Source organism: Drosophila subpulchrella, chromosome 3R (genome assembly GCF_014743375.2).
Source record: "Drosophila subpulchrella strain 33 F10 #4 breed RU33 chromosome 3R, RU_Dsub_v1.1 Primary Assembly, whole genome shotgun sequence".
In the NCBI taxonomy this organism is placed as follows: Eukaryota; Metazoa; Arthropoda; class Insecta; order Diptera; family Drosophilidae; genus Drosophila; species Drosophila subpulchrella.
The window spans coordinates 13,779,309-13,798,018 of record NC_050609.1 but is presented as its reverse complement, the minus strand read 5'-3'; the positions used below and the strand labels follow the sequence as shown (position 1 = coordinate 13,798,018).

General features: G+C 40.4%; 8 protein-coding genes across 11 annotated transcripts; 6 read left to right on the top strand and 2 right to left on the bottom strand.

The window, feature by feature from the left end:
• Positions 1-9: 9 nt before the first annotated feature.
• LOC119557462 (lysosomal aspartic protease) lies at positions 10-2,053 on the bottom strand. The gene has a single exon (XM_037870227.1). The coding sequence runs from the start codon at positions 1,423-1,425 to the stop codon at positions 10-12; it is 1,416 nt and encodes a 471-aa protein (XP_037726155.1). The 5' UTR covers positions 1,426-2,053.
• Positions 2,054-2,802: 749 nt separating this feature from the next.
• Positions 2,803-3,441, top strand: LOC119562925. Its single transcript, XM_037876076.1, has one exon. The coding sequence runs from the start codon at positions 2,818-2,820 to the stop codon at positions 3,292-3,294; it is 477 nt and encodes a 158-aa protein (XP_037732004.1). The 5' UTR covers positions 2,803-2,817; the 3' UTR covers positions 3,295-3,441.
• Positions 3,442-4,385: 944 nt separating this feature from the next.
• LOC119546444 (salivary glue protein Sgs-5) lies at positions 4,386-6,091 on the top strand. 3 transcript variants are annotated; one of them, XR_005219171.1, is made up of 5 exons: positions 4,386-4,640; positions 4,708-4,893; positions 5,343-5,494; positions 5,556-5,735; positions 5,794-6,075. XR_005219171.1 is itself a non-coding variant. In XM_037852725.1 (3 exons), exons 1-3 carry the CDS (start codon positions 4,418-4,420, stop codon positions 4,978-4,980), a joined length of 447 nt encoding a protein of 148 aa, XP_037708653.1. In that variant the 5' UTR covers positions 4,386-4,417; the 3' UTR covers positions 4,981-5,029. The 3 variants fall into 3 exon arrangements, 1 of the variants encoding a protein (XP_037708653.1); XR_005219172.1 differs by lacking the exons at positions 4,386-4,640; positions 4,708-4,893 and adding an exon at positions 5,146-5,320 and having other exon boundaries at positions 5,394-5,494; positions 5,794-6,091; XM_037852725.1 differs by lacking the exons at positions 5,343-5,494; positions 5,556-5,735; positions 5,794-6,075 and adding an exon at positions 4,943-5,029.
• A 142-nt stretch (positions 6,092-6,233) lies between these two features.
• On the top strand, positions 6,234-6,567 carry LOC119546468. Its single transcript, XM_037852753.1, has 2 exons — positions 6,234-6,423; positions 6,509-6,567. The coding sequence occupies exons 1-2, from the start codon at positions 6,234-6,236 to the stop codon at positions 6,565-6,567; spliced, it is 249 nt and encodes an 82-aa protein (XP_037708681.1).
• Positions 6,568-6,648: 81 nt separating this feature from the next.
• On the top strand, positions 6,649-10,520 carry LOC119546459. Its single transcript, XM_037852742.1, has 4 exons — positions 6,649-6,841; positions 6,897-7,028; positions 7,213-7,808; positions 10,384-10,520. Exons 1-3 carry the CDS (start codon positions 6,745-6,747, stop codon positions 7,278-7,280), a joined length of 297 nt encoding a protein of 98 aa, XP_037708670.1. The 5' UTR covers positions 6,649-6,744; the 3' UTR covers positions 7,281-7,808; positions 10,384-10,520.
• Positions 10,454-13,667, top strand: LOC119546414 (leucine-rich repeat protein soc-2 homolog). Its single transcript, XM_037852679.1, has 2 exons — positions 10,454-10,984; positions 11,352-13,667. Exons 1-2 carry the CDS (start codon positions 10,486-10,488, stop codon positions 12,794-12,796), a joined length of 1,944 nt encoding a protein of 647 aa, XP_037708607.1. The 5' UTR covers positions 10,454-10,485; the 3' UTR covers positions 12,797-13,667.
• A 1,793-nt stretch (positions 13,668-15,460) lies between these two features.
• LOC119546430 (protein CREG1) lies at positions 15,461-16,951 on the top strand. Of its 2 annotated transcripts, none has more exons than XM_037852702.1 (4): positions 15,461-15,591; positions 15,863-16,313; positions 16,376-16,457; positions 16,548-16,951. In XM_037852702.1, the coding sequence occupies exons 2-4, from the start codon at positions 15,870-15,872 to the stop codon at positions 16,655-16,657; spliced, it is 636 nt and encodes a 211-aa protein (XP_037708630.1). In that variant the 5' UTR covers positions 15,461-15,591; positions 15,863-15,869; the 3' UTR covers positions 16,658-16,951. The 2 variants fall into 2 exon arrangements, with proteins under 2 accessions (XP_037708630.1, XP_037708640.1); XM_037852712.1 differs by lacking the exon at positions 15,461-15,591 and adding an exon at positions 15,613-15,736.
• Positions 16,952-17,176: 225 nt separating this feature from the next.
• On the bottom strand, positions 17,177-18,358 carry LOC119546421 (protein phosphatase 1 regulatory subunit 7). The gene has a single exon (XM_037852690.1). The coding sequence runs from the start codon at positions 18,270-18,272 to the stop codon at positions 17,292-17,294; it is 981 nt and encodes a 326-aa protein (XP_037708618.1). The 5' UTR covers positions 18,273-18,358; the 3' UTR covers positions 17,177-17,291.
• Positions 18,359-18,710: the final 352 nt, after the last annotated feature.

Sequence of the window (18,710 nt, the reverse complement as noted above, 5' to 3'; positions counted from 1 at the left end):
CATTTAAGCCTAAGTCTTATAGGTAGTGGCAGCGAATCCAATTCGATTATTGGCCAAGTCGAAGACGGTGCAGAAATGCCTGATAAAGGCATCGCCCAGGATCATAGGTTCGTCCGGAGCTTCGGTTACCACCGATATGCAAACGGTCTTACCCTTGTAGGTTTTCACTTTCATCATCATCTTTTTACCCTTAAGGACGAACTCTGTGTTTCCAATGACAATGGTGACGTCGGGTACATCCGTCGAGCACTTCATCCAACACTCTCCGCTTGAGGTCTCTTTGCAACCGAGGATCTTGTTAATCTTTTTGTAGATGGCCGTTGGGGCAGTCATGAGGGATGTTCCGGAATCCACAATGGCCTGCACCGAACCACTCACTTTGGTGCTGCCCACGTAGACAGCCTGCAGCGTAAACTGCCAGTAACCCTTTTGGGTGACCGGAGTGTAGGTATAGCTGTTCGATCCACTAAAAGCGCTGGTACTGGAGTTACCGAAGAATATGGCACCACCTCGGGCGGAGCTGCCACCGCCCTTCATGCAAATGGCAAACCTACAAGGGCTGATCACATCCTGCGCGCACATGTTCTGCACCAGGGGCGTGACACCATCCACTGATATGGACGTATAACCCATACCCAGTATACCATCAAAATTGGCCGTTGTAAAGGTACTTCCCGGTTCCTTTGTGCTCATCGCGAAGGTCTGATTGGTGACTGCCAGTCCAGCCATACTCACAGTGTCAATGGCCAGAAATCCTGCCAGAGCACCGGTATCATAAGCAATGTCGAATTCCTCGCCGTCTTTTATATAGGTGCTCGATTTTTTAGGACGATAACGCTTATGTTTCCGGCAGGCCTTGCTCTTGCAGTTCGGTCCTGTGACCCAAAGATTGGAACTACCAGTATCCGGAAGCATTGTGAACTTTTGCTTCGGTGTGCCAATGTTTAGTTTGCAGGTATACTCCATATTTGCCGTGTTTTTGAGTCTTGCGGATCCAGAAGTTTTGGCAAAACTAAAACCATAACGTCTGGCCAAAAATGCCTTCTCCGATCGCAAATTGTCCGTGGTTCGTACGAAATTCTGTTGGAAATCCAGTGGTAGAGTAGCTAAACTGGAACTACTGGTAGAACTTGACTTGACCTTCGCTTTTTGATTGTCCGAATTACTTTTCCTTTTATTTTTCTTGGCCAAATTACGACTTTTCTTGTTCTTCTTGCCCGCATTTAGTCTACGTTTCTTAGGATTCTTCGATCTGGCAGATAGTTTATTTCCATTTCGTTGACGCACATTACTTCGCTGATTTTTGTTTCCATTTCTGGCTGCCAAGGATCTGGATGCCGCACGATTCACTTTCTTCTGTCTAGCTTCGGTCAAAATAACGAACAGGCAAATTAAGGCACAAAGCACTATAATCCTGCAACGCATTATTAGATTTTGCGAGCGAGCTTAATAGGTACTAACCCTCGCAACTTGGGTGTTATGCGTTTTATAGAACCCACCGTACTACGAAATTCGTTAGCCGAGGTCACTGGAGAAAACAGATGTGGGAATGTTTGAATTTTCTTAGAAATAGTAAGAGAAAAGTAAATAGAAACAAGTATGAAGCAGATAACATGGTAGTTATGCCTTAAATTAGATCACAAGATATCTTTGTCTTGAAATATTTAATAAAGAAATCGTTTTAAAAACTAAGCCACATAAATAACAAACGACCTTATCCCCGAAAAAAAATATTTGCGCAAAATTAACTACTTAGAAATTCCTAAAAATGACTCCAAATTTTTTGTTTTAGACAAAATAATATTGTTTAAAAAAAGGATTAATATTCTTCTTAGTTATCTTAACTGGAATAAAGATCATTAACCTGTAAAAACTTTAAAAATTGAATACCTAACTTTCAAGGTTCGTGTGTCTTAAATAAATAAACAAAAAACCTCCAAGACATCAATTTCAATGTAGAACAACAATTACTCCAAACCATATTTAATTTTGCAAAAATTCGCCAATTCGCTAGGTAAACTAAAGTCATAACTGAGTCTATAAAATGTGCTTGTTTATTTGCGAAACTATACTATATTTATAGATCAGCGAAGTTGACTGCAGATGGGGGAAGGGGTTCCACATTTTTCCAAGGGCCTGTCTTGCCAATCTAAAAATGAGTTTAATTCTCAAAGTAAAAGTTATTTAAATTGCAAAATATGTAAAACTCACTTATGTTATGGTGACAGGAGCTGACCCCCATTTTACATCCGTTGCCGAACTCACATCTCACCAATTGTCCCCTAATTAAAGCTTCTCCACAAACGGGTTGGTGAACTGCGAGGCAGATGTCAGGACAACCTGGCCTGGTTTGTGCCTCAATCAAAACTGAGATGAGAAACAGACAGAATATCACAATAAATGACTTCATTTTCGAAGAAAAGTGAGATGAATACTGTCTGATTAGTGTCAGGCTGATGAGCTTTTATAGGCAGAGGGATGAGCTGGTTCTGAACAAATACAACTGCTAAAAGCCACTTAAAATTGAAAACAGTACAACAGCTTTTTAGGGGGATCACCGATCAATTGTCTATGCAGTTCGAAAAAATTCCACACCCACCGATCACATTGCAAAACTGGTTAACCCCTATAGCCTTCACTCGGTCTTGGATCACTCTAAATGGTTGTGAAGTCCAAATGGAAAACGTGCTGGCCGGGTTAACAATTATATGTTTGAATTTCAATTTACAGCGATCATTTTCCTTCACAAATCGATTCGTTTCGACCACCACTTGAACTCCATGAAGAGATCATAGCAGCTCCAATTGAAAGTCGGTCATGCCTGCTGTGTGGGTGTGGATGCTCTTGGCGGTCATGAATCTGACACTCGGTCAGTTCATTAGTGATTACGCAGATAATGAGGCATCCAATAATATCCCACAAAATCATATGCGAACCCAGCCCAAATCTCGAAGATCATCGTGTAAAAAGTGCTATCCATATCTCTATCCAAAGAAGAACTACTACGTTGTGCAGAAGAGGACGGGTGAAAAAAAGCGTCATAATGTTGTATTTCTGCTGGAAGATCGGAAAACGGGACGTCCTGTAAAAGTGGCTTTCAAGCATGGTCTTAGAAACAATAAAAACGTTCGTGTTTTGAAGGGCTTTAATAACACCAATGATCCATGCCGATATAAGCCAGGTAGATGTGTATATCGACTGTTCAATCGGAAAAACTTTCGCACTTACAGAGTGGATTTCCGAACGGGGTTTAAGAATAGAAGGCGTGTTTCTGTATTAAAGCTAATACCATGAAACCATAAAGAGTTTATTGAAAGCCGTAAGCAGTTATAAACATTGAAAAAAAGAATTATAAAATTAACAGTTAAAAAAAATGAAAATACAACTTATTTAAGGTAATACCATGAAACCATAAAGAGTTTATTCTAAGCCGTGTGCAATTATAATCACTGATTGCGGTCTGTATTATTATTCCCTTAATGCTTGATTGAAATTAATATTAATTTTATTTTGAAAATATTTTATTTAAATGGTAAGTAAGTGGACTTTTTTTGGTGTTTTAATATGAAGTTCCCAGTGCCAAAGCAAGGCGAAAATAATGCCAGGCGCTCCGTGCTCCCAACACTCAGAGCTCCCATTCACTTGGCTGCGACCTGTCGACTGTCATGTCTTTTCGGCTGGACCGGGCCAAAACCAAAAAAAAAGCCGACCGACGGGTGGGCGTTGAAGTTGGCCAACGAGATACGCACGCGGTGTCGCCAAGCTGACAGAGCCAAAGATTTATTACTTAAGGGGTTCAAACATTTGCTTGCTGCCTTTTTTCTCTTTGGCCGAATTAATACACCTTCCCGAGACAAAGTCAATCAAAAAGCGAAAAATTGCGCGTGCGTAGATTTTACTTTCGAATGGAAAGCAAAAACCGGAAACTCGAAAAGGCAATGACTTTCAAAAACTCAAGACGATTATTGCAATCGAAGAAGATGATAGTCTCTGGTGGATTTCCTTTTTTTCACTTTTCTGGGGCAAAAAAGATCCAATTGACATGGGTTTCATTTTTAAGCCGATTTGATTCGGCGGTACTGTAAATCTAAATGAATGTTTGGCTTACATCACTTTTAAGGCTAACGACGCTTTTATTAATAATAGTCCAAAAAATTTAGAAAAGATACTGTTTTGACTGTAAAAAAAACGTTGCAGCCAGTTAAGTAATACTATTTATTCATATACACGAAATGCATAAATGACTTTGTTGTTTAACTTAACAGAGGGCATAACATTATTTCCAGCTGTTTATACAGGGATTTAATTGTTGAAGATCGAGTTCAAAACACTTGGTTCTGATGAGTTAATCTTTATAAATATATAAGAGTAAGAACAACGGAAAGAGTTTCAGTCACCTGTTTTCATCTTTATCAACATGTACTTTAAGTTCTCGATATTGTTCGTGTTATTGGGCGGATTATTCCACCTGAATGAAGCCCAAACAACAAACTGCTCGAATAATTGTATTTTTCGTGCAAGATGTAATCCCTACTTTAGGGATCTGGTCTGGACAGTAGTAGATCGCGTTTGTCGCGTTTTCCAGAACGGCTGCATCTTTGGAAATGAAAATTGCATGAGGGCTAATCGATGCTTGCCACGTAAGTTGAACTACTATTTAGTTTGATATACAACTTCCTAAGAATGATAAAATTATTATTTTTTTAGCCATGGTAGCAACTTCAAGGGAGGAGTGTATGAAGGAGATATACTGCCCAAGGATGTGTTCTCGGGGAGCTCCTCCAGTGTGCGCGTGGTTTCCCTATACGTACAGCAATGGAACTACTGGTGGTCGGGACTTGACCTTCGGGAGTCGTTGCGGACTGGACAGCTATGCCTGTCGTAACGCTCAAGGTAAGTCTATCCTATTTCGCCAATATTACTTATTCAAACCTCATTGCAGCCTATGTAAACGAACCACGCATTGGACGCTGCACGTAAAATAAATATATAAAACAAATGTTTATCAATAAATATTTTTAAAAATGCATATTTATCCAAGTGGACCATACTCTCATAACGACTTATGAATCTAGAAAGTATTCAACTTTAAGTCATGATTTTTGAATTATTTTTGTACTTTATCCACACAATATTTCGAATCAAACAAAGCAGACACTTTCACATTACCTGTTTACCCAAAAACCTAATTGCTCAGCTGAAATTTCATTATCTTAAGATCCAGGGCTATATAATCTGACATATGTAGGATGATCACTTATTATAATAATGGATGTTTTTAAGCTTTTGCTGCTCGGGGCTCTGCTTTGTGGATTTCTAAGTATAAATTTTGCTCATTTCAGAAATTGTTCCGGAGCTTGTAACTTACAGTTTCGATGTGATCCTTATGCCAGGAATATTATCTGGACAGTTTCGGAAGGAGTTTGCCGCGTTTTTCAGAACTCGTGTCATTTAGGATCCCACAACTGCCAAAGGGAAAACCAATGCTTGCGACGTACGTCTAAAAAGATATTAACAACGATTATCTGAAGTATATCTAACAAAATTTTTATCAGCTTTGATTATAACTACTCAAGATAAATGCATGGTGTATTGCCGAGGTCGCTGTCCCTTAGGTGGGACACAAGTTTGTGCATCTTTTTCCTATGTGGACAGCAACGGGGTTAAAAGAGATCAACAAATTACCTTTCTGAACCGCTGTCATTTAGACCAGTATGCCTGCAAAAATTCCAATGGTAAGACAACTTTTAAATCAGTTTATTAACATCATATATTTGTTTTCATAAATTTCAGCATATATTGGTGATCCTTCGATCGGCCCCTGTCCTTAGATTTAGTTAGTGATAAACATTATTTAACACTTCAAATAAAAATACTATAATTATCGAAAATGTTTCCGAAATTTGAACTTTAACGATTTCGGTATGCCAAAACCTTTATAACATTTTTTAAAAAGCCTAAAAGTAAACTTATTTATATGTTCGTTTAAATGTATTTATTTATTATTTACTTAATATTATCGCTGGATCGTCTTGTTTATGACATACATATTTAATGTAAATGGCGTAGTTACACGTGCTAAAAATATAGATCGGCTTATGGGAGCGAATCCTTTGTTTCAATCTGACAATATGGATTTCGAATCGAGTTCATTTGCTGGCCTAAATCTGATCACATATAAAACTAAATTAAGGCAGCGGCTGGGGACAGTTTTATAAACCTCTCGTCTCATAATGAAGTGGATCCTCCTGGTTGTTCTGTTGGCTTTTCTGGGAATTTCAAACTCACAGGTCTGCAACCAAGATTGCACAAGAAGTGGTATAGAATTCCTTTGCGGAAAAACCGTGAGAAACGGCAGGGAGATACGATGCACCTACAGGAATCCCTGCGAAATGGATAAACATGCCTGCCAAAAACGGGAAGGTTAGATGAAAGCATAAAAATGCAATACACCTGATTATTATTATATTATTATTATTATTATTATAATATTATATTATTTTACCAGTGTGGACGAAAGACGCGACAGGTCGATGCACACGCGACTCGGATGAATGCAGGAGGTAGGGGGAAGATTACCAGGCGCAGGAGAAGCAGCTGGATATTTTTAAGAATTGTATAAATATTGACACAATTGACAACACGAAATATACAAAATATTATTTTTGACAGTCTCTGAAAACTTGTGTGGAATTAAATTTTAATACGAAATTGGCAAACAGCGGGAACGGTTGGATAGTAAAAATGCAAATAGTCTGCACGTTGGGCAACAAAATATTCCTCATTTGTGTGCTACTAGGGATCTTTACCACAGTTGAGGGACATCTTTTTGCCTTGACGGGTAAGTCAAGATCCGTATAACCTTGAGTATTTTGGTACAATATTTTCAACCTTAGGTTCCAAGAAGTGTCACGATGTGTGTCCCATGGGCTATCGGGTAGTGTGTGCTTTGGACGTCCTAGACGGTTGTCTTCGCTCTTTTGCCAGCAGTTGTGTGATGCGAATGTACAACTGCAAATACCAGAAGGGTAAGTCTAAAAATATAATAATATTTAACGGTCAAGATATAAACACAGGTTGAAAGTAGTCAGAAAGTGATTTCCTAGACTTCTTATGAAAGGGAACAGTGATTGAACTATTTAGAAAATGTGGAAATCTACAGAAGTATGTTATAAAAATCGTATATTGATTCTATTACAATCCCCTTTTCAGATTATCGCATTGTAGCGGAGAGGGCCTGTGAATTTATCACCAACGACGAACTGCAACTGCTAATCTAGCGTCCTTTTTCGAAAGCGGCAAGGTGCCGGTTGCCGCCGCCTGAGGGCGCCAGCTGACCACGGCGCACGCGTCGTATACGCGATGTGTGGCGCAAGGAGCCGCGTGTGGATGCGAACGGGCAGGATATATACCAGCAGCCACTAATGCTGTATTTATGTGTAACTCTCAACTCTCTAGGCACGCGTCACGTCACCTCCGCGAACGAAAATCGCCAATTTTCCTCTGTTGTTTTCCCAGAAAAGCCATCCTTTTTGTACGACATCGTTAATGTTTTAAGTCGCACGAATAAATTAACACAAATTTTAGTTTAAGTGTAATAAAAAAGGAAAGTGAAGAGCTTGTTGTGGCAGTGATATAAAACCAAGGAAAGAAAAAGAAAAGTAGAGAAAAGTCAACGTTGGTTGGCGCAAGTGAAAAATTGTTTGGGCAGGCAGGAGCAGCACAAGGGATATAATCCACATATACTCGAGTGCTTTTCCTGAACGCTGAAGGCTGAAAAGTTTTCTCGCTTGGAGATTCAATAACAGGTTGGTTTTTCAAGATCCCGAAATTGTTGCTTATTCGCCGAGAAAAGCGGGGGAAATCATTGTCTGCATTGCAATGTCAGCTAATTGCGTATCATAAATTATGTATAACATCCCCATGTGTGTGCGATTGTGTGTGGGCCACATTTTGTTGCATATATTTTGGCGTTCTTGTTGTTTACACGAGAGGTCTTTATCTTAAAGTCTACGTTAAGTGTTAGTTAATCATCAAGCTTACTATACTTCTATACTAAAAACACAGAAATTGCCTAAAGAACAGCAATGAAAACATTAATAACACTTGTGTTATTATATTTTGCGAAACAACTTAACGTTGTATACATTGAGGTAAAACACACATAAAAGCTTTACAACATGAGCTTTAAAACATCTTAAAATTATTAAATATGTGTGCAATTTCTTATCAATATTACTATCTTTGCTGTATTATATCCATAAATTAAATAAAATATTTTTATATACTTGTATTTTGGTTAAATACATACAATATTTCTAAGAGCTCGACAAGGCTAGATTTTCTAGCAGTGTAGAGTTAACAGAAGCCGTTAGCGGAGACACACACTTAACAGCTGATACACCCTCCTTTACATTTTAGTATTACCGTTTGGTATATTTTCGGTATATTTGTATAAGAATTCTTAAGACCGGATGGTATAGTTTGTCCCCAGTTCCGCGGTCACACTGGTGCAAATTGAATAATAAAATAACAATATTATTATTGTCAGAACGATGCGTGCAGTGGTCCATAGATCGGAAGAAATCAGCAAAATAAAGAATCAGTTTTAATGGCATTCTAAGTGAAAGTAGTAAGTTGAATTCCTTATAATTGGTGCTATCATTGCGAGTGCTCCTGTGTGTCTTCGAGTGCACATATAGTATGTATGTGTGTCTGTGCCGATTTATGTTTGGTTCCCCGCCCACAAACAAGGCGAAAAAAAGAACAATAACAACAATAGAGCCCCAGTGCAATGGCAATCAAAGAAATGGAAATTTACCATGAATCAGACTGTCAGTTCTCGGGGTCTATATCTATCATTACGGGGTCTTTATCGTAAGCTGCGTACAATTCCCCAGCATTAGCAGATCAGTCGAATCAAATCCCCGACACACTGAGAACTATATCTTTGCACTAGATATTTACCCACAAATAAATCATGTCTTGGAATATTTACTTTATTATATAGACCTAACCACTAAAATTTGCTTCGTGTTTGTATGAGTTGTACTGATATCATATTCAAATTTAATAGCATGATAACAATGTGGAATAATATACATACATCATTTCGTTCTTACTTTTAATACCTAAAGTACATATCATCAAGCATCAAAATCAGGATTTTTTCGGTGTATCTTCCACTTGAGCGACTATTCAAAATTGCCCTCAATGTGCATTGTTCGCATATGCTAAATCTCTGAAATCCGAGAAGCGTGTCTCCCAATTTTCGCTTTGAATAACAATCCAGTTCGGGTTACGCTGCGTCCGGTATTCTAGGGGGTATGGTAGATGGTACTTGGTATATGGTATCGTAACGGTGCACTTTCAACCTTTGACTTTGGCATTGGCTCTGCCTTTTCCAGGAATCGCCTGACACCCGCTCTGACTGACCTTGACATTTGCCGTTAAAATACCAGGAGCATTCCGTGTGTGACGTTGTGGGTGTGTGAGCAGTGGGTGGTGGGTGTAAAGGGGCCGGCAAGGTTGCTGCGTGGGTGGCGGAACGGGGGTTGCGATTCCTGCACGTGGCCCGCGGCATTGACAACTTTTAAAGTATCACAGATTCTAAAGAGCACGAGTCTCCACAGAACAAAGTGAAATTTAATTTAATTAATGACCGCAGAGCAAGAGATTTTTATCTTATCTTATCTATACATGCGTACTTTTTTTTCTAATATTTAAATAAACTCTCTTAAATAGCTATTATCTCATAATAACTTACCATCAACCTAAGGAAAGCATAAATTATTTTTCGTTTGGAAGTCTTGTAAGAAGATCCTTGTAGGAAGATCCTTTTCCTACGATAAAACCATATATAAAATAAAATTAATAAATGTTTTTATGGTTTTTATTCTCGTATCCTATATAGTTATGATCTCATTGAAATACTGGGTATTTCATAGTCAGAAACATCAGCGATAACATTCTTGATTGCCTTATTTTGACGTCACTGTTGGAATGCTTAATTATTGATTTGCGTGTAGGGTTTCTGAAAACTTTATGGTCAACTGGTTAATAAGGAGCGACGGCGACTGACAAACAAAAGCAAAAGTAATAAAGCCCGGCTGGAGGTGGAGTGGGTGGAGATGGGGCTCGGGCTTGGTCTGGGGATTGGGGATTGGGGCTGGAGGATGGGTGGGTGGTACCACCATGACGATGACGCACGATGCGATTGCCAACCGGCTGACGCACAATTGATAAAGTGCAGCCATAAACGAGTGCGGGTGTATTTTATCCAGGCCTTTTCTTTTTCTGCGATTGCACACAGGAAAAAATAAAATACAAAGATTACTTTTTGGATACATTTATTGATCAGATTTTTTTTTATTGTTATTCAAGGTTTAAGCAACGAGTTCCTCCGGCTGCGGCTGCTGCTGCTGTTGCTTGGGCACACTTCTGGGCAACGCATTGTCGCCGCCGACCGCAAAGCTGGGCAAAATTATGAACTTGTGTTCTTCGGGCGCAACGGCATCGACCACATCGTTATCGTCCACAGGACAGGCGGAGAGGAGCGGCGGAGTTCCGGGCGGAGGAGCAGAGGGCGGCGGAGGAGGAGGCGGAGGCAGCGGGAACGGCGGCGGCGGCGGCGGCAGCAAGTCCATTGAGGGATCCTCCGAGGCCCCAACACTCTGCTTTGCCGGCGGATCGGGCACAGCAGGTGCCATCTCCGGTACGGAGGAGCTGTCCAACGCCAACAGTCCGGCCAACGGGGCAGCCGGAGCTAGTGCATCCACCGGCGGTTGTCATCAGCCAACTGGCAGCAACGGCCATAGCCAGCTAAACAACGAAAACAACGCAATCATGCCGCCCGAAACGCGTCCCAAAATGGTGACCGTGAAGCATCCGGAGTCGAATAAGCCCAAGCCCACCACCAAGAAGAGCAAGCCCATCCAGGCGGACCAGGATGTCATCAAGGCCCTGCAGCGATGTCGCGATGAAGGCAAGTGCTTTTCGATTATTATTACTAAGTGAATTAATAAACATGACACATCAATGTTATAACGCTTATCAGCAACCCCCAATTAAAAAGAAAAATACACTTTTTTTAGAAGCACGGGTCAATCAAATTTTTCCATAATTAATTCGTCGATATACATATATGGTTTTTTATACGATTAAGTTTTGCATTAGTTAATTAATTTACTTCTTATTTATAATTATTTTAATAACCAATTCAACTGTATAAAATTGTATAGAAACAGTTTTAAAAACCATTTTTTTAAAATGAATTTCAGAATGAAGAATATATTTTTTTTTTAATCCTTTGTAATACAATACCTATAATGTTTTCATATGCTTCCCCGCAGGCATCAAGCGCTTGGACCTGAGTAAATCCTCAATCACGGTGATTCCCAGCACAGTGAAGGAGTGCGTTCATCTGACGGAACTTTACCTGTACAGCAACAAGATCGGGCAGCTTCCGCCGGAGATCGGCTGTCTGGTGAGCCTGCGGAACCTGGCGCTAAACGAGAACTCGCTGACCTCACTGCCGGAGTCTCTGCAGAACTGCAGCCAGTTAAAGGTGCTGGATTTGCGGCACAACAAGCTGGCGGAGATCCCGCCGGTGATCTACCGGCTGCGCAGCTTAACCACACTTTACCTGCGCTTCAATCGAATCACCACCGTGGCGGATGATCTCCGCCAGCTGGTCAACCTGACCATGTTGAGTCTGCGGGAGAACAAGATCCGGGAGTTGGGCAGCGCTATTGGAGCGCTGGTGAACCTCACCACGCTGGACGTGTCGCACAATCACCTGGAGCACCTGCCCGAGGACATTGGCAACTGTGTGAACCTCAGCGCCCTGGACCTGCAGCACAACGAACTGCTGGACATACCCGATAGCATTGGTAATCTCAAGTCCCTGGTGCGTTTGGGCATGAGGTACAATCGATTGAGTAGCGTGCCAGCCACTTTGAAGAACTGCAAGAGCATGGATGAGTTCAATGTGGAGGGCAATGGCATAACCCAGCTTCCAGACGGAATGTTGGCCAGCTTGAGCGGACTTACTACCATTACTCTGTCGAGGAATCAGTTTACCAGCTATCCCACAGGCGGTCCAGCGCAGTTCACCAATGTCTATAGCATCAACCTGGAGCACAACCGGATTGATAAGATCCCGTATGGCATTTTCTCGAGGGCCAAGGGTCTCACCAAGCTAAACATGAAGGAAAATATGCTGACGGCTCTGCCACTGGATATCGGCACTTGGGTGAACATGGTGGAGCTGAATCTGGCTACAAATGCGTTACAAAAGCTACCCGATGATATCATGAACCTGCAGAACCTCGAGATACTTATCCTGTCCAATAATATGCTCAAGAAGATACCAAATACGATTGGCAATCTCCGAAGGTTGAGGATACTTGACCTGGAAGAGAATCGCATCGAGGTGCTGCCCCACGAGATTGGACTGCTGCACGAGCTGCAGAGATTGATCCTGCAGACCAATCAGATCACCATGCTGCCGCGCAGTATCGGCCACCTGGGCAACCTGACTCACCTGTCTGTAAGCGAGAATAACCTGCAGTTTCTGCCCGAGGAGATTGGTTCGCTGGAGAGCCTGGAGAATCTGTACATCAACCAGAATCCCGGTTTGGAGAAGCTGCCGTTTGAGCTGGCTTTGTGCCAAAACCTCAAGTATCTGAACATTGACAAGTGCCCGCTGAGCACGATTCCCCCGGAGATCCAGGCGGGCGGCCCGTCGCTGGTATTGCAGTGGCTTAAAATGCACTCCCCGTACCGCCAGATGTGAGATGTGGACGGCGTTTGGCGCACCGTCTACGTGGGCAGCGACTGCTACTACCAGTATGAGCTGCAGACGGTGAACCAGGCGCCCGGTGGAGGTGAAAATGGTGGTGGTGCAGGTGGAGGAGCGGCAGCAGCAGGCGGATCCACATCCAGAAGCAGCGACCGTCGCTAACGGTGCGATCTCAGCTAACGGACGAGATCCTGCCCCCATCCATAATCCCAATTATTGGGGGATAAAACCACGATAGATGGTAGATAGATTTATTCAAGAGAGGTTTTCTAAACGTGGGATGTGCTTGATAAAGGTTCTAATTATTTTACTTACAAGCATATTACGTTATCTGACAAAGCTCACATAAATGTATAACTGATCCCTGAATAATTTCTGAATCCGATGCGGATATTTTAACCTTCTACTGTGGTTTGATCCCTTAACCCGACTGGAGTGCGTTGGCTGACAAAACGATAGCTTTAACACGTTATACCAATGTCCCGCGTATTTAGAACTGCCCCGATTTGCTTTTCATTCTGTGTTCAAGTCCAGTTCAGAGTCCACTCTTTAGGTTCTAATTTAACTCATGCTTCCAAGCTAGTCAAAAATGTAACACGCGAAACGAAACGAAAGTGAATTGAAAGCTTTAAACCTTTTGTTCGATTTTTGGTCATCGAGAAAGCAAAATCTAACGTTCAAAACTACACGTAAAATACGCAAGCGCCAAGGAATTGTTTGAAAAAAAATTAAAACTAAACAAAAATGTTTAAGAAATTATTAATCTGTATACACATAAATCGTAGATGTATTTTGTATAAGCAAGCGCAAAAAAAAATTTAAGCAAAAAGTATTAAACTGTGTGTATTTTGTTAAAATGAGAAAATTGCAATGTTTTTTTTCTGTGGCTCCTCCAGGCATGCCTACATTTTTCGCATATATACGGTGCTAAACGTATGTTTGCGGACTATGGAGATCGGCCTGTCTGGGAGTAGCTATAGCAGCATTTTGTAATTAGTCTAAGCATAAAATAACCATTACAGCCATTTGCACGTTGGGCATTATGGCATTAAATTAGCGAAAGATAATGTTGTATACTTCATCATTTTAATGTTGGTGTGTCTGTAATTGATTTGTTTGAATATTATAGTTGATTTAAATGCATTTAGTTATCATAACCATAATCAACGATATTTTTATGGCAAGTAAAAAGAGTTAAACGTAAATAAATATTGTATAATGCCACATAACTGATAAGCGTAAAAGATATCTAGAGGTAACACGGACTCAGAGTTGCTGTTCTTCAAGCGAAGTTTGATAATACAATACAGAAGATTGGAGAAAAGTGTTTTGACAAAATACAATTTAAAAATAATACTGAAAGCCCTATCTTCCCACTTATAATGCAATTTTAAATTATTTTTATACATTTTCATTAAAATATCCAATCTTTACCAAGTTTCCACTGTCAAAACACTATTGTTCAACAACTTTAAGCTCCGATCTGCCATTCTGGTACTACTCCATTGAATCAGCTCAAAAAAGTTACAAAAATCGATTTATTTATTTTTATATCGTAAGCTAAATATCTTGAAACGCAAACAAAGAAGGATGATACAGTTTTGAGCTACACTCCGCTGCAATGCAACGCAAATGGGCTTTAAATTTTAAACAAATCTTTAACAAAATCAATAAATCAACGAAACTAACTTTAAATCTTTTACATACATACATATTTACACTATACACGTACGATCAACTTTTACACTTCTATTTTTTGAGAAAACACTCGAGATCTATGCGTACATATTTATTTCAGGACTCCATGAGATATGTACATATATTTTTCAAACAAACTGTATGCGGCAGGGTAAACTAATCTGGCAAACGTAATTTAATTACAACAAAAATGTCTAATAATATGAAAACAAAAGTATATTTCCAACGGTACAAAAATAAAAACGTAAATGTAACAGAAATACAAATAAATGTTAAACTAATAACCGCACTTTAGAATAACGAACACACAAGAACACGGTGGATATACAGAACCAGAAGTTGGCAGAATTTCGAGCCAATTGCAAATAGAAACAATAAATGTTAAATGAGGTCAAGTTAAATGAAAGTGAAATGTACAAGTTATATGGTAAACAAGAACAAGTCAAAATATAATGATACTCCTAAAGAAAAAGAACATATTTAAGCATACCTACATATTTGCGAATAAAATGAAAGAAAATGTTAAAATACTTTAAACACGGTCTGTTCTGGATCCAGCTCTAGTTTCATAGCAGTCGGGTTTATTTTAAACTGGCAATGCTGCGTATACTGTGTTGGATGATCATTCAGTTGGTACCCTTGGGCTCATCATTTTGTAAAATGGGGAACTAGTTTTCGGGGTTCTCCTAACAAGGTTTAAAATTATTACTCCGGATAGTGATTAAACAATATTAATTTAATTACTCAAACTTTAATTACAGCATTTCCTTCCTTTAGTTACATGTTCCTTTTCAATTATAAAAAAGGTTGTTCCAAATTTAGTCCGATTTGTAAGTGCGAATTATAACCAGTTTTAGGATTTAAATCTCTCCAGCACTTAGGAAATGTTTCAAAGTTAAAAAACCCCAAACAGCTGGTTTTTCGTGTGCCATATACACCCTCACCATACCCGAGGTACCTCCTCAAACCTTAGTATCTGTTTCTTTGTACTCGAAACAGCTGATAATAAGAGTGCAATAGTTGCCTAGTCAGTTTACAAACAAATCTCAAAGTAGAAGTACCGATAGGCGGAGCAGTACTCTAGATCCTAGGTAGGCTAGTCAAGTATATATAGGAAGTGGGTGCAGAATACGGCGTAAAATGGAAGACGGAGAAAGGCGGAAAGGGTCAATGCTATCCAGTAGTCCGCTTTGTTTTTTATTCACATGCATACGTGATTCACGGAAAGTATTAAAAGTGAGGATCGTCTGAGATTACATTGACAAAGATGTCGTGGAACGATAAGGCCAGCGCGAATTTTGTGCCCATAAATACCCTGATCCCGATCTTTCAGTGATCAGTGATCTTTCGTTATACTTGCAGTCCAGCCATGCAACCCTGCCCTTCAATATTGGTCGCCTTGATATTGGCCTTCGTGATCCCAAATCCCAGTTTTGGATATTCCCCGCGAGAAGATGCCCGGGCCATTAGAGAATTCAAACGACTGCAGGGTTTAAATCACGCCAAGATCGCCAGGGATTTGGTCCATCGAGCTAACTGGGCGGCCTTGGGAAGTCTCTCCACCAATAAACTAGTAGAGGGATATCCCATGGTCAACATTATATCCATAGATGATAGCGATGCCAATGGTAACTCCACTGGAAGGATTCGCTTTCTGCTGACCGATCTGGATTTCACTGGACCCGACTGGCAAAAGGACAACAAGGTGACATTGCTGTTCAGTGATGAGCAGACCCTTAGGTGCAGGGATGGCGGCAAGGATCCCATGGAGCCTACATGTGCCCGTTCCATGATCAGCGGTCAGGTCCAAAAAGTATGAATAAAATAAATCGCATCATATCTGCCTTGTAAACACAATTCTATGTCAATCTTTAGATGGATCCCAGTGACCAAAGCTATCAGCCCGCAAAGGATGCTTTCGTTAAACGTCATCCAGCTGCCGATAATTGGATTAAAGGTTAGTCTGCAACTGTCCACTTCTAATATTGATTATCGTGAATTACGTGTGTATAACTTGAAAAACTTGCTAATATTCATTATTTCACAGCCCACAATTTCTACCTTTGTGAACTGGACATTAGTAATATCTTTGTGCTGGACTTTTACGGAGGTCCTCATAATGTCAAGGCTTCAGACTATTACGCTGTTTCAAATTGAAGTTCTGCTCCAGAAGTAAACACTTGATGCCTCACACTCTTTGTTTGCAAAGCGATCAACAAAAAACAAAAAATAATACAAAATGATAAGCTTATTTGCTCAACGAACTGCACAAAAAGAAATCGAGAAGGCAAAAGACAATTATAATGGTTACTTATCAAATAAGCTCTGTGATTTCACTCAATAGAACAATATCAATACAAATACAAGTTTCGTATTTCGTTAAATGCACTCTTATATGTTAAATTGTATTTTTTCTAATAAATGACAAATTGTTTAGTATCAAAAAGCAAACACAATACTTTTATTCTTACTTATTTTAATTGGAAATACGAAAAACGACATTACAGGAACAAAATTATAAAATAGGTAAGAAGTACTGATAAAACTGGGAGGGTAATTTGCCTGATTCATTATGTAAACGTTACTTTGAGTGATTTATTTCCGTCAATTCTAGTTACAGAGTCTCTCGACGCAAAGATATCTACAAGGATGGTATCTAGAACACATAGCAGCCTCTTTGAAATGGGTTAATTTTCATGTATATTTTAAACGCATTTCTCCAAAGTTAATCAATATAAATGTATTGGCGCAACGCCGTGGATTAGTCTTTCGAGGGTTACAAAGGATCCATCTAGGACCCGGGCATCTTGCACAGGGTGGCGTCGATCTTCTCTAGCTGCGGCAGGATGTCGCGCAGCTTTGAGCGGTAGCGGACGTCCTTTGCCAGCGGGTTGTACTCCAGGTAGATGGTCTGCAGCGCCTTGTTCACCTTAAGCAGCTCGATGTTCTTCCAGTCGTCCACCCCGTTGTGATTCAGCCAGAGCTCCTCAAGAAGTTCCAGCTTTTCCAGATTGGCTATGCCCTTCAATCGGTTCTTGGCCAGGTCGAGGGTCTCCAAATTCTTGTTCTCGTCGAGGTTTTCAATGGTTTGCACCCCGTTTTCTGATATGTAGAGTTCGCGGAGGTTTTTCAACTTCTCTAGATTTTCGATTTTTATTATACGATTGGCCTGCAGACTGAGGATTTCCAAATTGACCAGTGTGTCCAGGTTCTCGATCTTGGCTATCTTATTTTTGCCCAGGAAGAGCTGTCGCAGGTTCACCAGCATTTCGATGTTCTCGATCTTCTTCAGCTTGTTGTCGCCCAGCTCCAGCATGGTGAGATTGGTGAGCATCCCCAGGTTCTCGATCTGGGTGATCCGATTGGACACAAAGTATACCTTCTCCAGCTTGACCAACTTGTCGAGGTTCTCTATCTTTGTGAGACGATTGAAGCTGATGTCCAGCACTTCCAAGTTGGTCAAATCATCCAGATTCTCGATCTTGGTGATCTGATTGTCGTACAGCTCCAGCTCAATCAGTGTCTTCAGGGTGGACAGGTTCTCGATCTTCTTGATCAGATTCCAGCGCAGGAACAGGCGTTCGATCCGCGTGAGGGGCTCGAAGTTCTCCAGCCTCTCGATGCGGCGGTGATTCAGATCCAGCTCATAGCACTCCGGGTCGATGGTGATTACCTCCTCGATGGAGGCCACATCCTCGGCGGGAATCACCTGGATTCCGGCTACTGATTTGGCCGCTTCCGGTTCGTTCATCGCTCTGTCGGCATCGCCCATGTCGGAGTCAACCGGTAATTCTATTTCAAAGATGACTTATGGAAAATTCTATGCCGACTTGACTTGTTTATTTCGCCAGCGCAGGGTGTTGGATAATGCGGGGTGGTTTCGTGCTTGGGTATCGTGTGACGTCAGAAGTTTTCGCCTTGTATAAAATATTGATAAGCTTTGGAAACACTATGGAGTAATACTTAACATACATTATAATATTGTTAAATTTTAATTTAAAAGGGTTTACTTTACTATAAGCTGTTTTACCACACATATAAGTCGCGAAAATATAAAAAATCAAAAATAAATTTTTATTGCGTCACCTTATAAGCTTACCGGCTTGGATAAGCTAGACATGTGCATTTAAAAACAGTGTAACCCATCAACATTATTATTATTTGAATTAATAAAAAATAAATATGTTGTTTATTTCATATTTTAATTTTA